Source organism: Neolamprologus multifasciatus, chromosome 7, assembly GCF_963576455.1.
Source record: "Neolamprologus multifasciatus chromosome 7, fNeoMul1.2, whole genome shotgun sequence".
NCBI lineage: Eukaryota > Metazoa > Chordata > Actinopteri > Cichliformes > Cichlidae > Neolamprologus > Neolamprologus multifasciatus.
The window spans coordinates 20,029,979-20,042,787 of record NC_140445.1 but is presented as its reverse complement, the minus strand read 5'-3'; the positions used below and the strand labels follow the sequence as shown (position 1 = coordinate 20,042,787).

General features: G+C 41.4%; 1 protein-coding gene across 11 annotated transcripts in view; it reads left to right on the top strand.

Moving 5' to 3' along the window:
- nedd4l (NEDD4 like E3 ubiquitin protein ligase) overlaps positions 1-12,809 on the top strand; it is a 48,327-nt gene that overhangs the window by 6,453 nt on the left and 29,065 nt on the right. For 7 of the 11 annotated variants that reach the window (XM_085168373.1, XM_085168372.1, XM_085168374.1 and 4 more), the window contains exon 1: positions 4,839-9,746. In XM_085168373.1, coding sequence (XP_085024499.1) covers positions 8,640-9,746 — 1,107 coding nt within the window. In that variant the 5' untranslated portion in view covers positions 4,839-8,639. The other 4 variants (XM_085168378.1, XM_085168379.1, XM_085168377.1 and 1 more) reach the window with 1 other exon arrangement.

The window sequence follows — 12,809 nt, the reverse complement described above, 5'->3', positions numbered from 1 at the left end:
AATCGCACCATTCACCTGTGTCAACTCAGCATACTGCTAATTTGACCAAAGACATCTGAAGCCAAAGCAGTCGCGTTCTTGACTGCAGTGGATTGAAGAGTAAGTAGCAGGGGAAGGGTTATTGTAGTAGTAGGCAGTTATTGAGTTGCCTAAATTGCCCTACTAACATTATCTTCCACATCATCTTTATATACCACAGATAACAGTGTCTGGTGGTGGCTAACACATATATTAGCTGTGTTGATACCACTTAATTTCAGTTCTCTTCATCATGTTGGGAAACAGCTATGGTGTGTGAATATATTTTAATGATTTAAAGTCTGGACTTGGCTCTCTTGATTGGAATCCAGGTTACATATTGATGAGATATCAAGTTGGCAAGTCACCACTCATTTGTAATGTAGGTAATATGCATCTGTTAATAAGTTACAGTTGCTTTTATAAATTGTGGACTGTGAGGTACCAATTAAAGTGTATTACATTTGCTTTCACTGAATAAATCTCTAATGTCAATATAGCCATCTCTCTTCTAACACTACTAGAGAAACTAAGTTGAACCTGCAAATGCAGAAAAGTGTAATTCATACCAAACTGTCTCTGCAGCACAAATATCTTATTACATTAGGTTGAGCAAAGGAAAAACAAAGTCTGTGCAGAAACCCTGCTGTTGCTTAGCTTCTTTCTTGCTTTGCTCTTAGTTTTTCTTTTTTTAACCTCCAAACTCTAGCTTTCAGTAAACCTAGTTGATTAACTCGATCAATAAAAAGTTATTAACACAGAGGATGCTTTAAGATATCCTATTTAGATATACAAATGCACAAGTAAAAGCATCCTGTGTTAATTGCGCTGTAATTTTAACGTGAAAGTTTCATGTAGGACTATGTAACTTTGCAAAGTCACCCCCTCCACATGTACGCAGACCTTTTAAATAGTCAGTTCTCCCAAGGAAGGGTTTTGGCAAAGTGTGACACGGTACCAGGTGTTGCCTGCTGTGACTAACATCAGACTAATTGGTCTTCGCAGTGAACAGTAGATCGCCGCTCAGACCAGAGCTCACTGGAGATTTCTACCCTGTCAGCACCTTCAAATAAGCCACGTGGGAAGTTTTACACACATGGTCTGCTTATTGTTTGTACTTCTCTCCTCAAAATGTTTAGCTGTTTCTATTTTTAGCAGTCTTTACCAATAAGACAGGATTTCTATTTCTCAGGATACTCAAATGGAAGGAGTTTCTAACTAAGGCGCACCAATCACAATTTTCTTTTTCTTCTAAGTGTGAACTGTCTACACTGGAACTATAACTGATTGCATTGAGAAAAAAAACTTAATTTGTTTGTGTATGCTAATATGTAATTTGCTTTGGTCTTTTATCACTTTGGAAATCATTGTTTTGATATGGAAATTAAATGTAATATGAAATGTATGTATCTTATTTATTATAGATGTATGCTGTTTAGTAAATATGTATTGCTGGGAGCAGATGGTTTGAATTTGGATATGCTTCCGACTTTTTTTTTTTTCTGCTTTGGTTTTGCAGTGATCCTTATGTCAAGCTTTCCCTCTATGTTGCTGATGAAACTAGAGAGCTTGCCCTAGTCCAAACAAAAACGATTAAAAAGGTAAGTCCATAAGTAAACAGTGACTTTGAAGCGTTGAACTGTAGCATGTTTAGTCTGATGTTTGTTGTCTTAGAGGTCCTGTTTATGTCTTGGGTGACGCAGTCACAAGTGGACAGCTACTCTGCAAATAAACATACAGCCTACAGAAGTTTTGCAAACCTGCTTAATTATTCAGGGTCTCAAATTAAAGTCTAATTAATCTGGACTCAAAACAGTGTGTTGCTCTATGTTCATTTTACAGCCGGTCTCACCAGCAGGGCACCTGTCGCTAATGGGAGAACTATTATAAATGGCGGAAGCTAACGGGAAATGGGCAGTAGTTTGGAGATATTTCATGCTATCACACTAATGTGCTGGTGAGATTTCTTATTGTGTACATTTACAGTTGTAAACAGAGTTGTTGGGAATAAGTCTGTTAGCCAGTACTAGTGCAGGAGGACGTTGTGTTTCTCCACTGGTAGGAAGAACACCGATTATATAGGCGTTCTTTAAATGTGGCTCCAGATAAATTTATGTACACACTGCTAAAACAAGCGAATGGCATTGTGTAGCCCACGGCATATCTGAATATGGTGTGAGCAGTCAAATCTGCGTGTGCATTCCCATACCTGTACTTGGAGGTTTCTCCTTGTGATTGGATCACCCAAGATGCATGTTAATTCCAGGTGAGAACAGAGCCGTAGCTTTATTCCTTAGTCACGCACACTCAGTCACCAATGGCAGCAGACTGCTATGCAAGAAGTAATCTGGAGTTCATTGTACTGCCTGATGGTGCTTTGGCACATGGAGGGATCGAATGGCCAGCCCCTATATTAGTGGAGAGCTCGCTCGACCACCTGAGCCTTGAAAGCCCAATGACCTCTAATGAACCTACTTGTATTGCTTGGCTAGCTTGGCCACTCCTGCCAAACTAATCTACTTCCACACCTGCACTTTAGATGGGCCTTTTCAGCCACTTAAATGTGCACTTATTGAGTCCCTTTTAAAGTCACAGGTGTGGGATCACAGATCATCTTAATACCAACACACACTCCCTAGCCCCACACCTACCAATCAAGGCAAAGCTCCAGAAATGCACAAAAAGGTAGTGCTTCCTTTATCTGTTCAGGACAGTATAGAGGGAGACACTGGTCGAGCTCTTTCCCCCGTGGCCTATTTTTGAGGAGGAAATCTCTTCACAGCAGGGGGAGCTATTACTTGCCATTATTGTAAACCCAGGACAGGAGACATTTCCAATTCAAAGGAAGCTGTAATTTGAGTGGAAGTGCATATTGATTTCCAGGATTTTTGAATTTCTGAGCTACATGGTTTAAATTTGATCTGAAATGTCCTGGGTTCTGCTGCACTCCATTTTATTTTTTTCTGAGGCTGTACTTTATAATATGCAGGGGTTAAACTTTAAAGCATAGCTTGACTCAGTTTCTTACTTCCTGGTAGTAAAGTTGGTTATAAGAAGCTGCCAACGAAAGCCTGTGTTGAGTCAAGCAGCTCAGGCCTACATGCAGCCAAACATATGCTGCCAGTGGCCATGGTTTTCTTTATAGGATATAAATAGCTGACAATAGCACTGCTATGTGGAGCAGGAAAAGAAGCCGTGGTGCTTCGCTCTTCTGTGGGCTTCATGTGTCTTTAAGTGGGACACCTTTGATGGCATATTTGTTGTTGAAGCTAAGAGTTTGGCTTGTGGCAAGATGACATGAAAAAAATGGGATATGACAAAGAAATAAAAAGCCAATCTGAGGCAAACATCAGTATCTAGATGATGCCCTGAGCACAGAAGAGCTGAGGTTAAGCTGTTCTGGATATTTTTATTTTTGTTTTTGCCTCGTGAGCTGCAGATTTCATTAATATTGTTCATCCAAGTATAGCGAGTTAATTTGTAATTGTGGTATCTCAGTAGTTTTAGTACAGATGTTATTTTATCACTGCTGTAAAACATTTAATGTTTATTATTCAGTGTAACTTGTGGAATTCAGGTTTCATTGAGATTTGAGTGTTTAAGTCATTTGAGTCACCAAAGGAATTTTAATGAGAACTGTCACTTAGTTCCCAGTCTAATAAAAACATCAAATGTGTGAGGCAGAAGGAGAGTGGATTGGAGGGGGGGGTGTAACTGCTGAGCTGATGCATCCAGAAAGTGGGTGAAAATCCTCACGCCTGTTAATCTGAAGGCTTATTCTTATCACAGGAGCAAGTTTGCTACAAACCTCCTCTAACAATATAAGAGAGGATCATTGGCATGCCAGATAGAGCCTAATTTTGCACGTGGCCTCTCTTCTCTCACTCTGAGTGGGATGGTTTTCATACATCTGTTCTCTTTTCTGTGTAAACTAATGATGCTGTTTATTGTGTTTTAATGCAGTTATTCATTGTGGCTTCTGTACACTGTGTTTCAGACCCTCAACCCAAAATGGAACGAAGAATTCTACTTTAGAGTGAGTTCAGATTTTGAAATGCTTTCGTGAATGATGATGATTATTAATTTTTATTTATTTTTGCTTTGACAGTCTGTTATTGCTCTACTTTGGAGCAGGAATTGTATAGCTGTGAATCTTTGGTTGCAGTTTAACATGGCGATGAAACCCACGTCTTCCACCCCTGTAATCAAACAGGACGTTATAAGTATAGTGACATACATATGATAACTCTAGACTGAGGGTGTTTAGTTCATTGTTAGGTGGTTGCTAGGCATCTATAATTCAAGTTTTGTGAAGATAAATCAATAACATTTTGTGAAATTAAAACGATAGAATAGTTTATAAGATTTCATGAGTGCATAAATAATACAAATTGGTCATTTCCTGTTGTTAGGTAATTAAGTCACATAATGATGTCATAATGTGCAATATGGATAACAGCCTTTTAAGAGTATAAGCTGTACCCTTGTGTCAACTTTGATTGCTCAACTCCTGATAGTGTAGGAATTGTTTGCAAGGAAACAGATTTTGTGTATTATAGTAAAATGAGTGCAGCTCAGGCTTCTATTTCGATAATGAGACAGCTGACTGCCTTCTAAGACTCTGCACAGTTTTAAATTATTACAAAACAAAAAGCAAGCAGCCAGTTACCCGCAAATGCACATACACTTTGACATAAACAGCAAGCAACGTCTCTAACATCTTCCTTCTTATTTTGTTGCTCCCACAGGTGTGTCCACAGAATCACAGGCTACTCTTTGAGGTGTTTGATGAAAACAGATTGGTAAGATTCCCGCTTTTGTAGATTTATTTAGTTGTCTCGTGTCGTTTAATCTGCTTCGTGCAATCTGTTCTCCTTGGAAATATTTGCACAATATATTGTCTTTCATTTAATGTCCTATGGTGATAATTTGCTTTCCAAGAGGCACTTTATTTTGTTCTCTAGTCTCAGTTACGCCAATAAAACATAATGACTGTAAAACTGATATTGCTAAATTTGTCTCAAACAGTTCTGCTTTCATTATACCGCAGAGATTTTCAATAACTTAGAAGAAGTTTTATTGACTTTGTCTGCCCTCCCTCGTGTGTTAACAGTTTTCGAGATGTGAACCATTTTCCCAGTTTAACATGACATGATTTCAGCTTTAGGCTTTGTAGATTATAAACAGCGTACAGTTTGTTTGACTGCTAGTTTCGGTACTCTGCTTTCGGACTGTAATCCACTAACGGCTCCTACATTCCTCTTATGTCAGATTTCTCAGATTTCCCCCACAGACGAGAACACTGGTTTCCTTGACTTGTGAAATTAAAACCCCTTTTACGCCCTCAGTTGCCTTGACAACTAAATTAAATGTCTGCACATTGTCAAGTCTTGCAGTGAGTAAAACCATCACAAATAGGCCCTGTAATCAATTTACTAATTCACTCTTGGCTCTAAACGTCACCTTGGTTGGAGTATCTTCAGAGAAGGCGTGCATAAGAGAAGTGGTTGCTGACACCGTGGAGTCATTGTTCTGTAGAATAAGCAAAAGGCTCTGCTAGCAGTGTTATTTGTTTCCTATGTCTTCTCAGTAACTCTGGGTCCTGGGTTTGATGTTGTATAAAAAAAACAAACGGATGCAGCCCAACATAGTTTTGGTGATCTTGGCTGGATAAGGCACATTCTGTCGGGGCCTCTCAGATTCAGGGCTGTTGCTGAGGACCATCGTGGGAGGTTAAAACATTTGGGATTTGTTTGGGGAGTGTCTTTTTGTAACAACACGATCTCTAGTTTTATTTCTAGGTGAACCATATAAAGACATGACTATTTCATTGATCTAAGCATGTAACACATGTCTAACTTGCTCATTTGCACTCCGTCCCTTCTAAAAAGTGCAGCTCTAATTTTCCTTCAGTACAGTGAACACTCTCTGTATAAGAGGATGAGACGAGAGCACAGCACAGGCAGCCTCAAGCACGGTCCTCTCCTTATATGTCCGAAGAGGTGCTTTTTGTCTTTCTCTTGGTGCGTGCCAAGGCAGCTCCCCCACCACTGGTCAGCATTTCGTTTTGTACTAGAGCATAGTACAAATATAAGAGAACTATGTATGACACTGATGGTTGAATTTGAAGAAGCGGCTGAATAGACCTACAGCACAGTGCAGTTTGAAGCAGGCATGTTATGTCATTTGGCAAGCTGGGCTCGCTGCCATTGGACCACACATTGGCATTTTGTTTCTTTTATACAGAACATTCCCCATAACATTTCTCACACAGACACACATTTATTGACTGTGCCTAACACTGCAGGCAGTGTGTCATCACTAAGTGTAACTGGCTGCCAAGCCGTGAGTCTTCGTGTATTACAGTGTCTTTCTTTTGGCTTCTTTGTCCAGTCAGTATTGTTGCCCTCTTGTCCACAATGCAGACCTTTGATATTTATTTCTTTTTTTCATTCGTTTGTAATACTACAGGCTGCTGGTTGCAACTTGTTTTTTGAAAAAGATAAGGTGACGCACTGTGGTCTAAGCCATAGGTTGAACCAGTCCAAGCGGTTAAAACAAGGCAGTTACTTTTCAAGTGTGTAGCTCTGAAATGGCAAGATGTGATAGGGGCTTTGTCAGTTCTGTGCACGGAGGCGGATGACTCCCCCACTAACTCTGGCTTCAGGGCAAAGTAGTCCAACTCCCACTTTTTCACATGATGATGCTGTGGTGAATCAAATTGTAGGAGCGTTTTTTACATTAATGTACAGTATGTTGCACACAAAGCGTCTTTTTCTGTGTTGCAACTTGGAGTTAGGCATTAGAATTTGTGCGTGATTTCATTCAGCATTACAGGCTAGGATCACAGCCAAGTTGTGTCTCGGACTGCTTTTGGATGCAAAAGGAATGACCTATAAAAGCAGCGTCAAATGTTTGGCTGTGTATGGCAGACATTGCATGTTTATTCTGTTTCAAGTAGACATGCCTTTTCCGAGTGAGGACCATGCTGTTCTGTGATCTGTCAGATACTCTGCTCTTTACTCTCAATCTCACTTTTTTTTTTCTTGATCCATTTTTAGCACCAACTTCCTTATGCTTCTTTTTTTTCTGTTTCCAAGATGCAAGACATTACAGGATAAATTATATTCTCCAGACTTGGTGTTGAATTTTTGACATGATTGGCACCAAATGGTAATTGGTGATCAATTAACAAGTAACCTTGCTGTGAATCTAGAATCTAGAAGTTATTGATGCTTTCCTTTTCCCTTCCATTTCTTTCTGCTCCTTCAGTTCACAGCATGTCTTTTCCAGAACAGGCTGATTGCAGGCAGCACTGAATGATTGGAACCATTCAATGCCAAAGGAGTTGAGTGGGAGCAAATAAACAGCTGACTGGCATTGCCAACATTGCTGCACTCATTTTCGTAATAATGCTCTAATTTTATCCAGCTTTCACATTTTGATCACATTGCTAAACTTTCACCCCTCCCTAAAAATCCAAAGCTGCTCGCCATTTAGTTCAGTTTGATCCAAAAAGAGTGTTTAGTCAACGATAGAAGAACGTTTCTGTAGGTGAGCATGCAGTAGTTCAGCCATTTGTCACTCTAGTTAAGTTTCTATTAACTTATTTTTACAGTCAAAGAAATCCACAGTCAAAAGACGAAATGACTTGTATTTAAGATGAATACGTTGGGAACTTCTTTTGTTAAATAATATGAGCCACAATATTGAAAAAGGAATGAGTTACGATTTAATTTAATAGGTGTACTCTTGGTGAGTGGTGTTTTGATTCTGAGTGCTACTCTGGGGAAACTGAGCTACTCTTACTGAGATATCAATTTTAGCAAATGAAATCAAATTCCAGATGATGTTTAAATTATGAAGAAAATAGTTTAAAAACTCATGAAGCCAGATGAAAGGACATTAATGAGATGTGGAGGCAGGGGAATTGGCGGGGTTAGAAAAAGTTCATGTTAATAGAGGGGAGGATGGATAGGGGTAAGCAAGCAGGATGTAGGTGGGGTCGTTGGGGGGGGGGTTCATTTGGTACGTGAGGGCAGTATGGGGTCGTAACAGGAGATGGCAGGGCCATTTGTAGTCATGTGACTGCCAGGCAATCCACTGTCACCTCGGAAACCAGGAGTGCCGGCCACTCTTATCCAATCATGTCGGGAATGCTGGCTGTCACTTGGCTCAGGCTATTTCTGCCGTCTGTCGCTAGTGCTTGATGGTGCTAAGAGACTGGTATACAGGGATCCTCCTCCTTTTTTCTTTTTTTTCTCCTTTTTTTTTTTAAAAACACCCCCCACCCCCCCACCCTCCTCCTCGTAGCCCTCAGCCCTCACTCTCCCTCTCCTTTGAGTGCGTTGTGTAAAGTTGTCAGCTGTTTTGCAGTGGCTGTTTTGCTTTTGTGGTGCGAGTACTTCTTTTCTCAGTTCAGCTTGGTGTGGGAAGGAAAGTTGCGGAAGAGGCTGGGAGAGGGGAGTGGGGAGGGGGGAATGGAAGAAAAGAGGATCAGTTGTCTAGCCAAAGGAGAAGTGGGCAACAGTTAGGATACTGAGGCAAGAGCCAGAGGAGAGAACCAGCAGCCACTCAGTAAGAAAGTGAGAGGCAACGGGAGATTTGGACGTGAGGTGAAAATGGCACAGCGTCTGCGTTTGTACTTTGGCTCAGGACACAGTAACACAGCCCCGGACATACTGGAAGGAGACTTTGAGGTGCAGCAGCGAGACGACAATGGGGTCACGGCACACCTCGTGCAGCCACGTCCAGCATCGAGGCCTTCCCAGGACTCTGCTACGGAGCACGTCCCGTCAGCGGCTTTTGGTTTCCACTCTGAGCCTTCGCTTAAACGCAGCTCCTCCATGTTTATACCCCAGCTTGCCGCCTACACTGAGCCACGTCCTACTAGGAGCTCATCCATGCACATCTCCCTTCAGCGCTCCAATGGATCCAGTAATGGAGATTCCAGTGGTCATGCCGATGATGTCCCACCACCCTGTTATACTCCTCCAGGACCTGCGCCTGCCTATACCGAACCACAGAGTCAAGCTAACTTTCCGCGGCAGTCCCCTCCTCCATACTACAGCCCTGATTCTTTAAGTGTGCAATCTTCTCTGGCGGAGCCAAACCTTCCCAAGCGCAGGGTCTTTAGTATTGGTTCCAGCAGTCATTGTATGTATAACAGACGCCAGCCTGGCATCAGTGTTGGTGCCATCTACATCCAGAGGAATTCTCCTGACGGCTCTGATGTCCAGCATTTCAGAATCCTTCCCTATGGTGGTACCGGCTGGTCTGTCCAGCAGCAAAGCCTGGACCAGTCCTCTGGTGTTAATGGCACAAAGCAGAGGCTAGTGTTTCAGCTCCAGCAAAATCAGAGCCAGGATCAGAAGCAGGGCAGACAACCGGATGATCCATCACAAGAACAATGCACAGATGCTGGACCCAACAGCTCAAGAGGTTGCCATAGGGTGCGCTACCCTAGAATTCGATTACATAGAAGCTCGTCTCATCAGAGGCTGCTGGTGGAAAATAATAATCAGAAAAGTGGTGCAGACAGTCAGACTATAGACGAGAATGAAACAGATGTGGAGACAGAAGCAAGAAACAGACCTGATGGTTGTACTTTAAACTTTAGTGGGGAAAATCCCAGAAGGCAGCCACATTTCAAGATATATTTTACCCCGGGTGGAGGTGGAAATCAGGATGTGAGCTTTGGCAATGAAGCAACGACAAGTAATTCCAAGGTAAAGAGTGTGGAAAAGTTTAGTAGAAGCATACTCTGCCTCTGAAATGTTTGGTGAAAAATTGTTGAATTACAAAAGCGTTATGTAACATTTATAGACTTGTTCTAATGTTCCTAGAGAAACTGATATTAGAATGAATAGTAAACAAATCCAAAAATAGTGGGTGGCATGTGACATTTAGTTTAATATGACTTGGCTTGTTCCTCTTGTAGCCAAAAGGGTGAGGCCCAGCACTGTCATGGACATAACAAATGAAAAAGCCAGTCTAACACATCTAATTTGCAGTGGTTGCTTAAGTACTATTTAACTCTAAGAATATAGGCTAGACAGGGAGAGAGATCTGTGTGGTGCTGATACAGGGTGGTGACTTTCCTGGACCTAAAAATCCCAGACAACCTTGCTGATCTAAATCACACATGCTGCTTTTCTTTCACTTCGTAACCAGAATGACTTAAAATCTTACACACGTCAGCCAGTTTAGTTGTGCAAGAAATGGATGAATGGATAATTTGTTCCCATGCACTTGTTGCCTTCCGTTTCACAGAAATGCGACACTGGGGTTTTTGATAATACCCTTAACTGCAGTCAGCACTCTTTAAGAGCTGGCTGTGGCTATTTTTAGTTTACCTCGAGCGTGTTTGTTGGTTTTGAAAGCAGGCAAGCGGCATGTCTTCTCCAGTTCTTGGCTGGTATGGATGTGAATCGTTGCAGCTGCTCAGCAGGCGATTAAGAACTAACATGTCAGTGCAGCCCAAACAATGATCAAAAAGTTTCACAAGCAGCGTCGGTTTGCTCAAAGCCTGAAATCTTTTGGTGTTGCTCTCCTGTCTTATGCATATCTCCAACTCTGGTGCTAGAATGCTATAATCAGTGTATCGAGTTACCCAATTTGCTGTTTACTTATTAAACTTTTAAATACTTTCGATGTAGAACGTTTTAGATGTTTCTTTTAAGCTATTTTTTAAATGACACTTTAGAGTTGTAAACTAAATTTTTAGGCAAAAATGAAATACAGTAGATTTTGAAATTAAATGATAGGGCCGTCGGTTGTTTGAGGTTTACACCATTTAGCAAGCAGGATGTGGGTTTATCATGAGATGCTTAGCTCCAGGAAAGACCGCCTAAACAGAAAGCTATTTGCTCATATCATGACCAAACCACTGATTTCATTCATCTGAGTCCCCCCCCCCCCCCCCCCCCCCCCAAAAAAAAAAAAAAAAAAAAAAAAAATTCCCCCGCCACAAACCAGATTGGTTATTTGTAAAAGTATAAACATGCTTTTTTTTTTCTTTTGGAGCTAGCCTCAAGTGGCCACTCCGGGAAGTGCAGTTTTTTGCATTTAATCATCAGCTTGAGTTTATTGCACCTCATCGGTTTCTGCTTGCTTGTATGTGTAGAAGTTGTGACCAGTCGGATAAAAAATTTCTCTTCCCACTCAGTTTGACTGAGTTTAGTCTGCATCCAGGCAGATACTGTGATGCACAGTCCTGCCAGTGATTTCACATTATGCAGGTGATGAAAAAGGAGATGCCAAGATGCACGCTAGCAGTAGCAAAGGTGATGATGAAAAGGGCAAGGGTGGTGTTGATATAGACAATCTAGGTTTGGATAAAAAAAAAAAGAAAAGAAAGTTTTTAGATCTAGTGGGAAAAATTAATCTTTTCCTTCGCCCCTCATGGTAGTGATGTGAGACTCCATGGCATCCCGTTTCTCAAGCAATGAGGAAATCCCTAATTAGACCATAATGACGGGTCTTCCCCAACTGATTGCCTGGAGTTGGATTGCCCCTTTTTAAAACTGGGCTTGGGATGACGTGTGTGTGTGTGTTTGTTTTTGTGTGCGCACACCAGATGGACTAGCTGCAAATGGCTATGCCTCTGTGCCATGCCCTCGTTACAGCCCTGCCTTAGTACCCCTCGGTTTCCATTCATTGAGAGCTCCTGGAGGCCAGTAGGCTGGCTATATTTACCTGAGGCAAGATTGTGGACGAGTGGGGTGAGGGCACACTTTTTATTTTGGTCCGATAGCATGTGAGAGGCATTCAAATCACTTGTGTTGCGAAGGGCTTTTCTCTGACAGCGTGGACTTCTCTGAATTGCATGGTATTGTAATACAGTTGTGTCAGCAGGGAGACTGTTGAGAAGGTGAGACAGCCTTTTTACACCTCAGTGCCAGCCTGGACTTGCTCCAGATTGCCCTTTGTCGTAAACACCCTGTCACCACATCTTCCTGTAGCTTCATAGCATTTCCAGTTCTTAGCACTTTAGCTGCTTTCCTATAGTCTTGAAAGATTGGAGTGTGTTTAGGAATGATAATAGATTAGGTTTTTACTCGTTCATTACATGTGAATTGAAGTGAAGAGCAAAATATCCTATAAACATTGGCCATGAAAGCCGCTGTCTGGGTGCTTTTGCTTGTTGGATTTAATTACAGGGTCAGAGAGAGATGTTGCTGCAGGAAGCATTTAGGGTTTTATTTTTTAATTTTCTTTAATTTTATAATTTTTGGTGCTGTGAGAACCACAAAATCATTTGTAATCCACAGATGTTGCAGTGATATTTCAGCACAAATCTCTGAAACGGTTATATTCTTATCCAAACTTGCCAGAGTAAAATTAGAAGCATGTGAAAAGCAATTGTTTCGGTGACCTACTCGTGTTCAGTTTTCAAACTTTTTTGGGCTAGCGTCCTCTTTTTTTTTTTTTTTTTTTTTCTTCTCATACCTCAAGCCACCCCTCTTTGTCCACCCATACTTCCTTCTGTTGGTCTTTGGTCGCACTCTCAGAGTGTAAACTGGTCCTGGGAGGCAGTTGCAGACTCAAATCTGACCTCTTAATGACTCTGTAATTAAATCCAACTCCGTATATAAAGTCAGAGCTGAAATGCTTGTTATGGTTAGTGACATTTAAAAAAACAACAACAAAACAGGTTTGCCTGCAGAAGGTGTTGTTTTCCATGTGATAATATCATTGCTTATATCATACACTGGAAGTGACAGTGCTACTGCTGTTTATGTGATCATGTGGTAAAAGAGTTGTGGTTATGCTGTGGTCAAGTTTGCTTT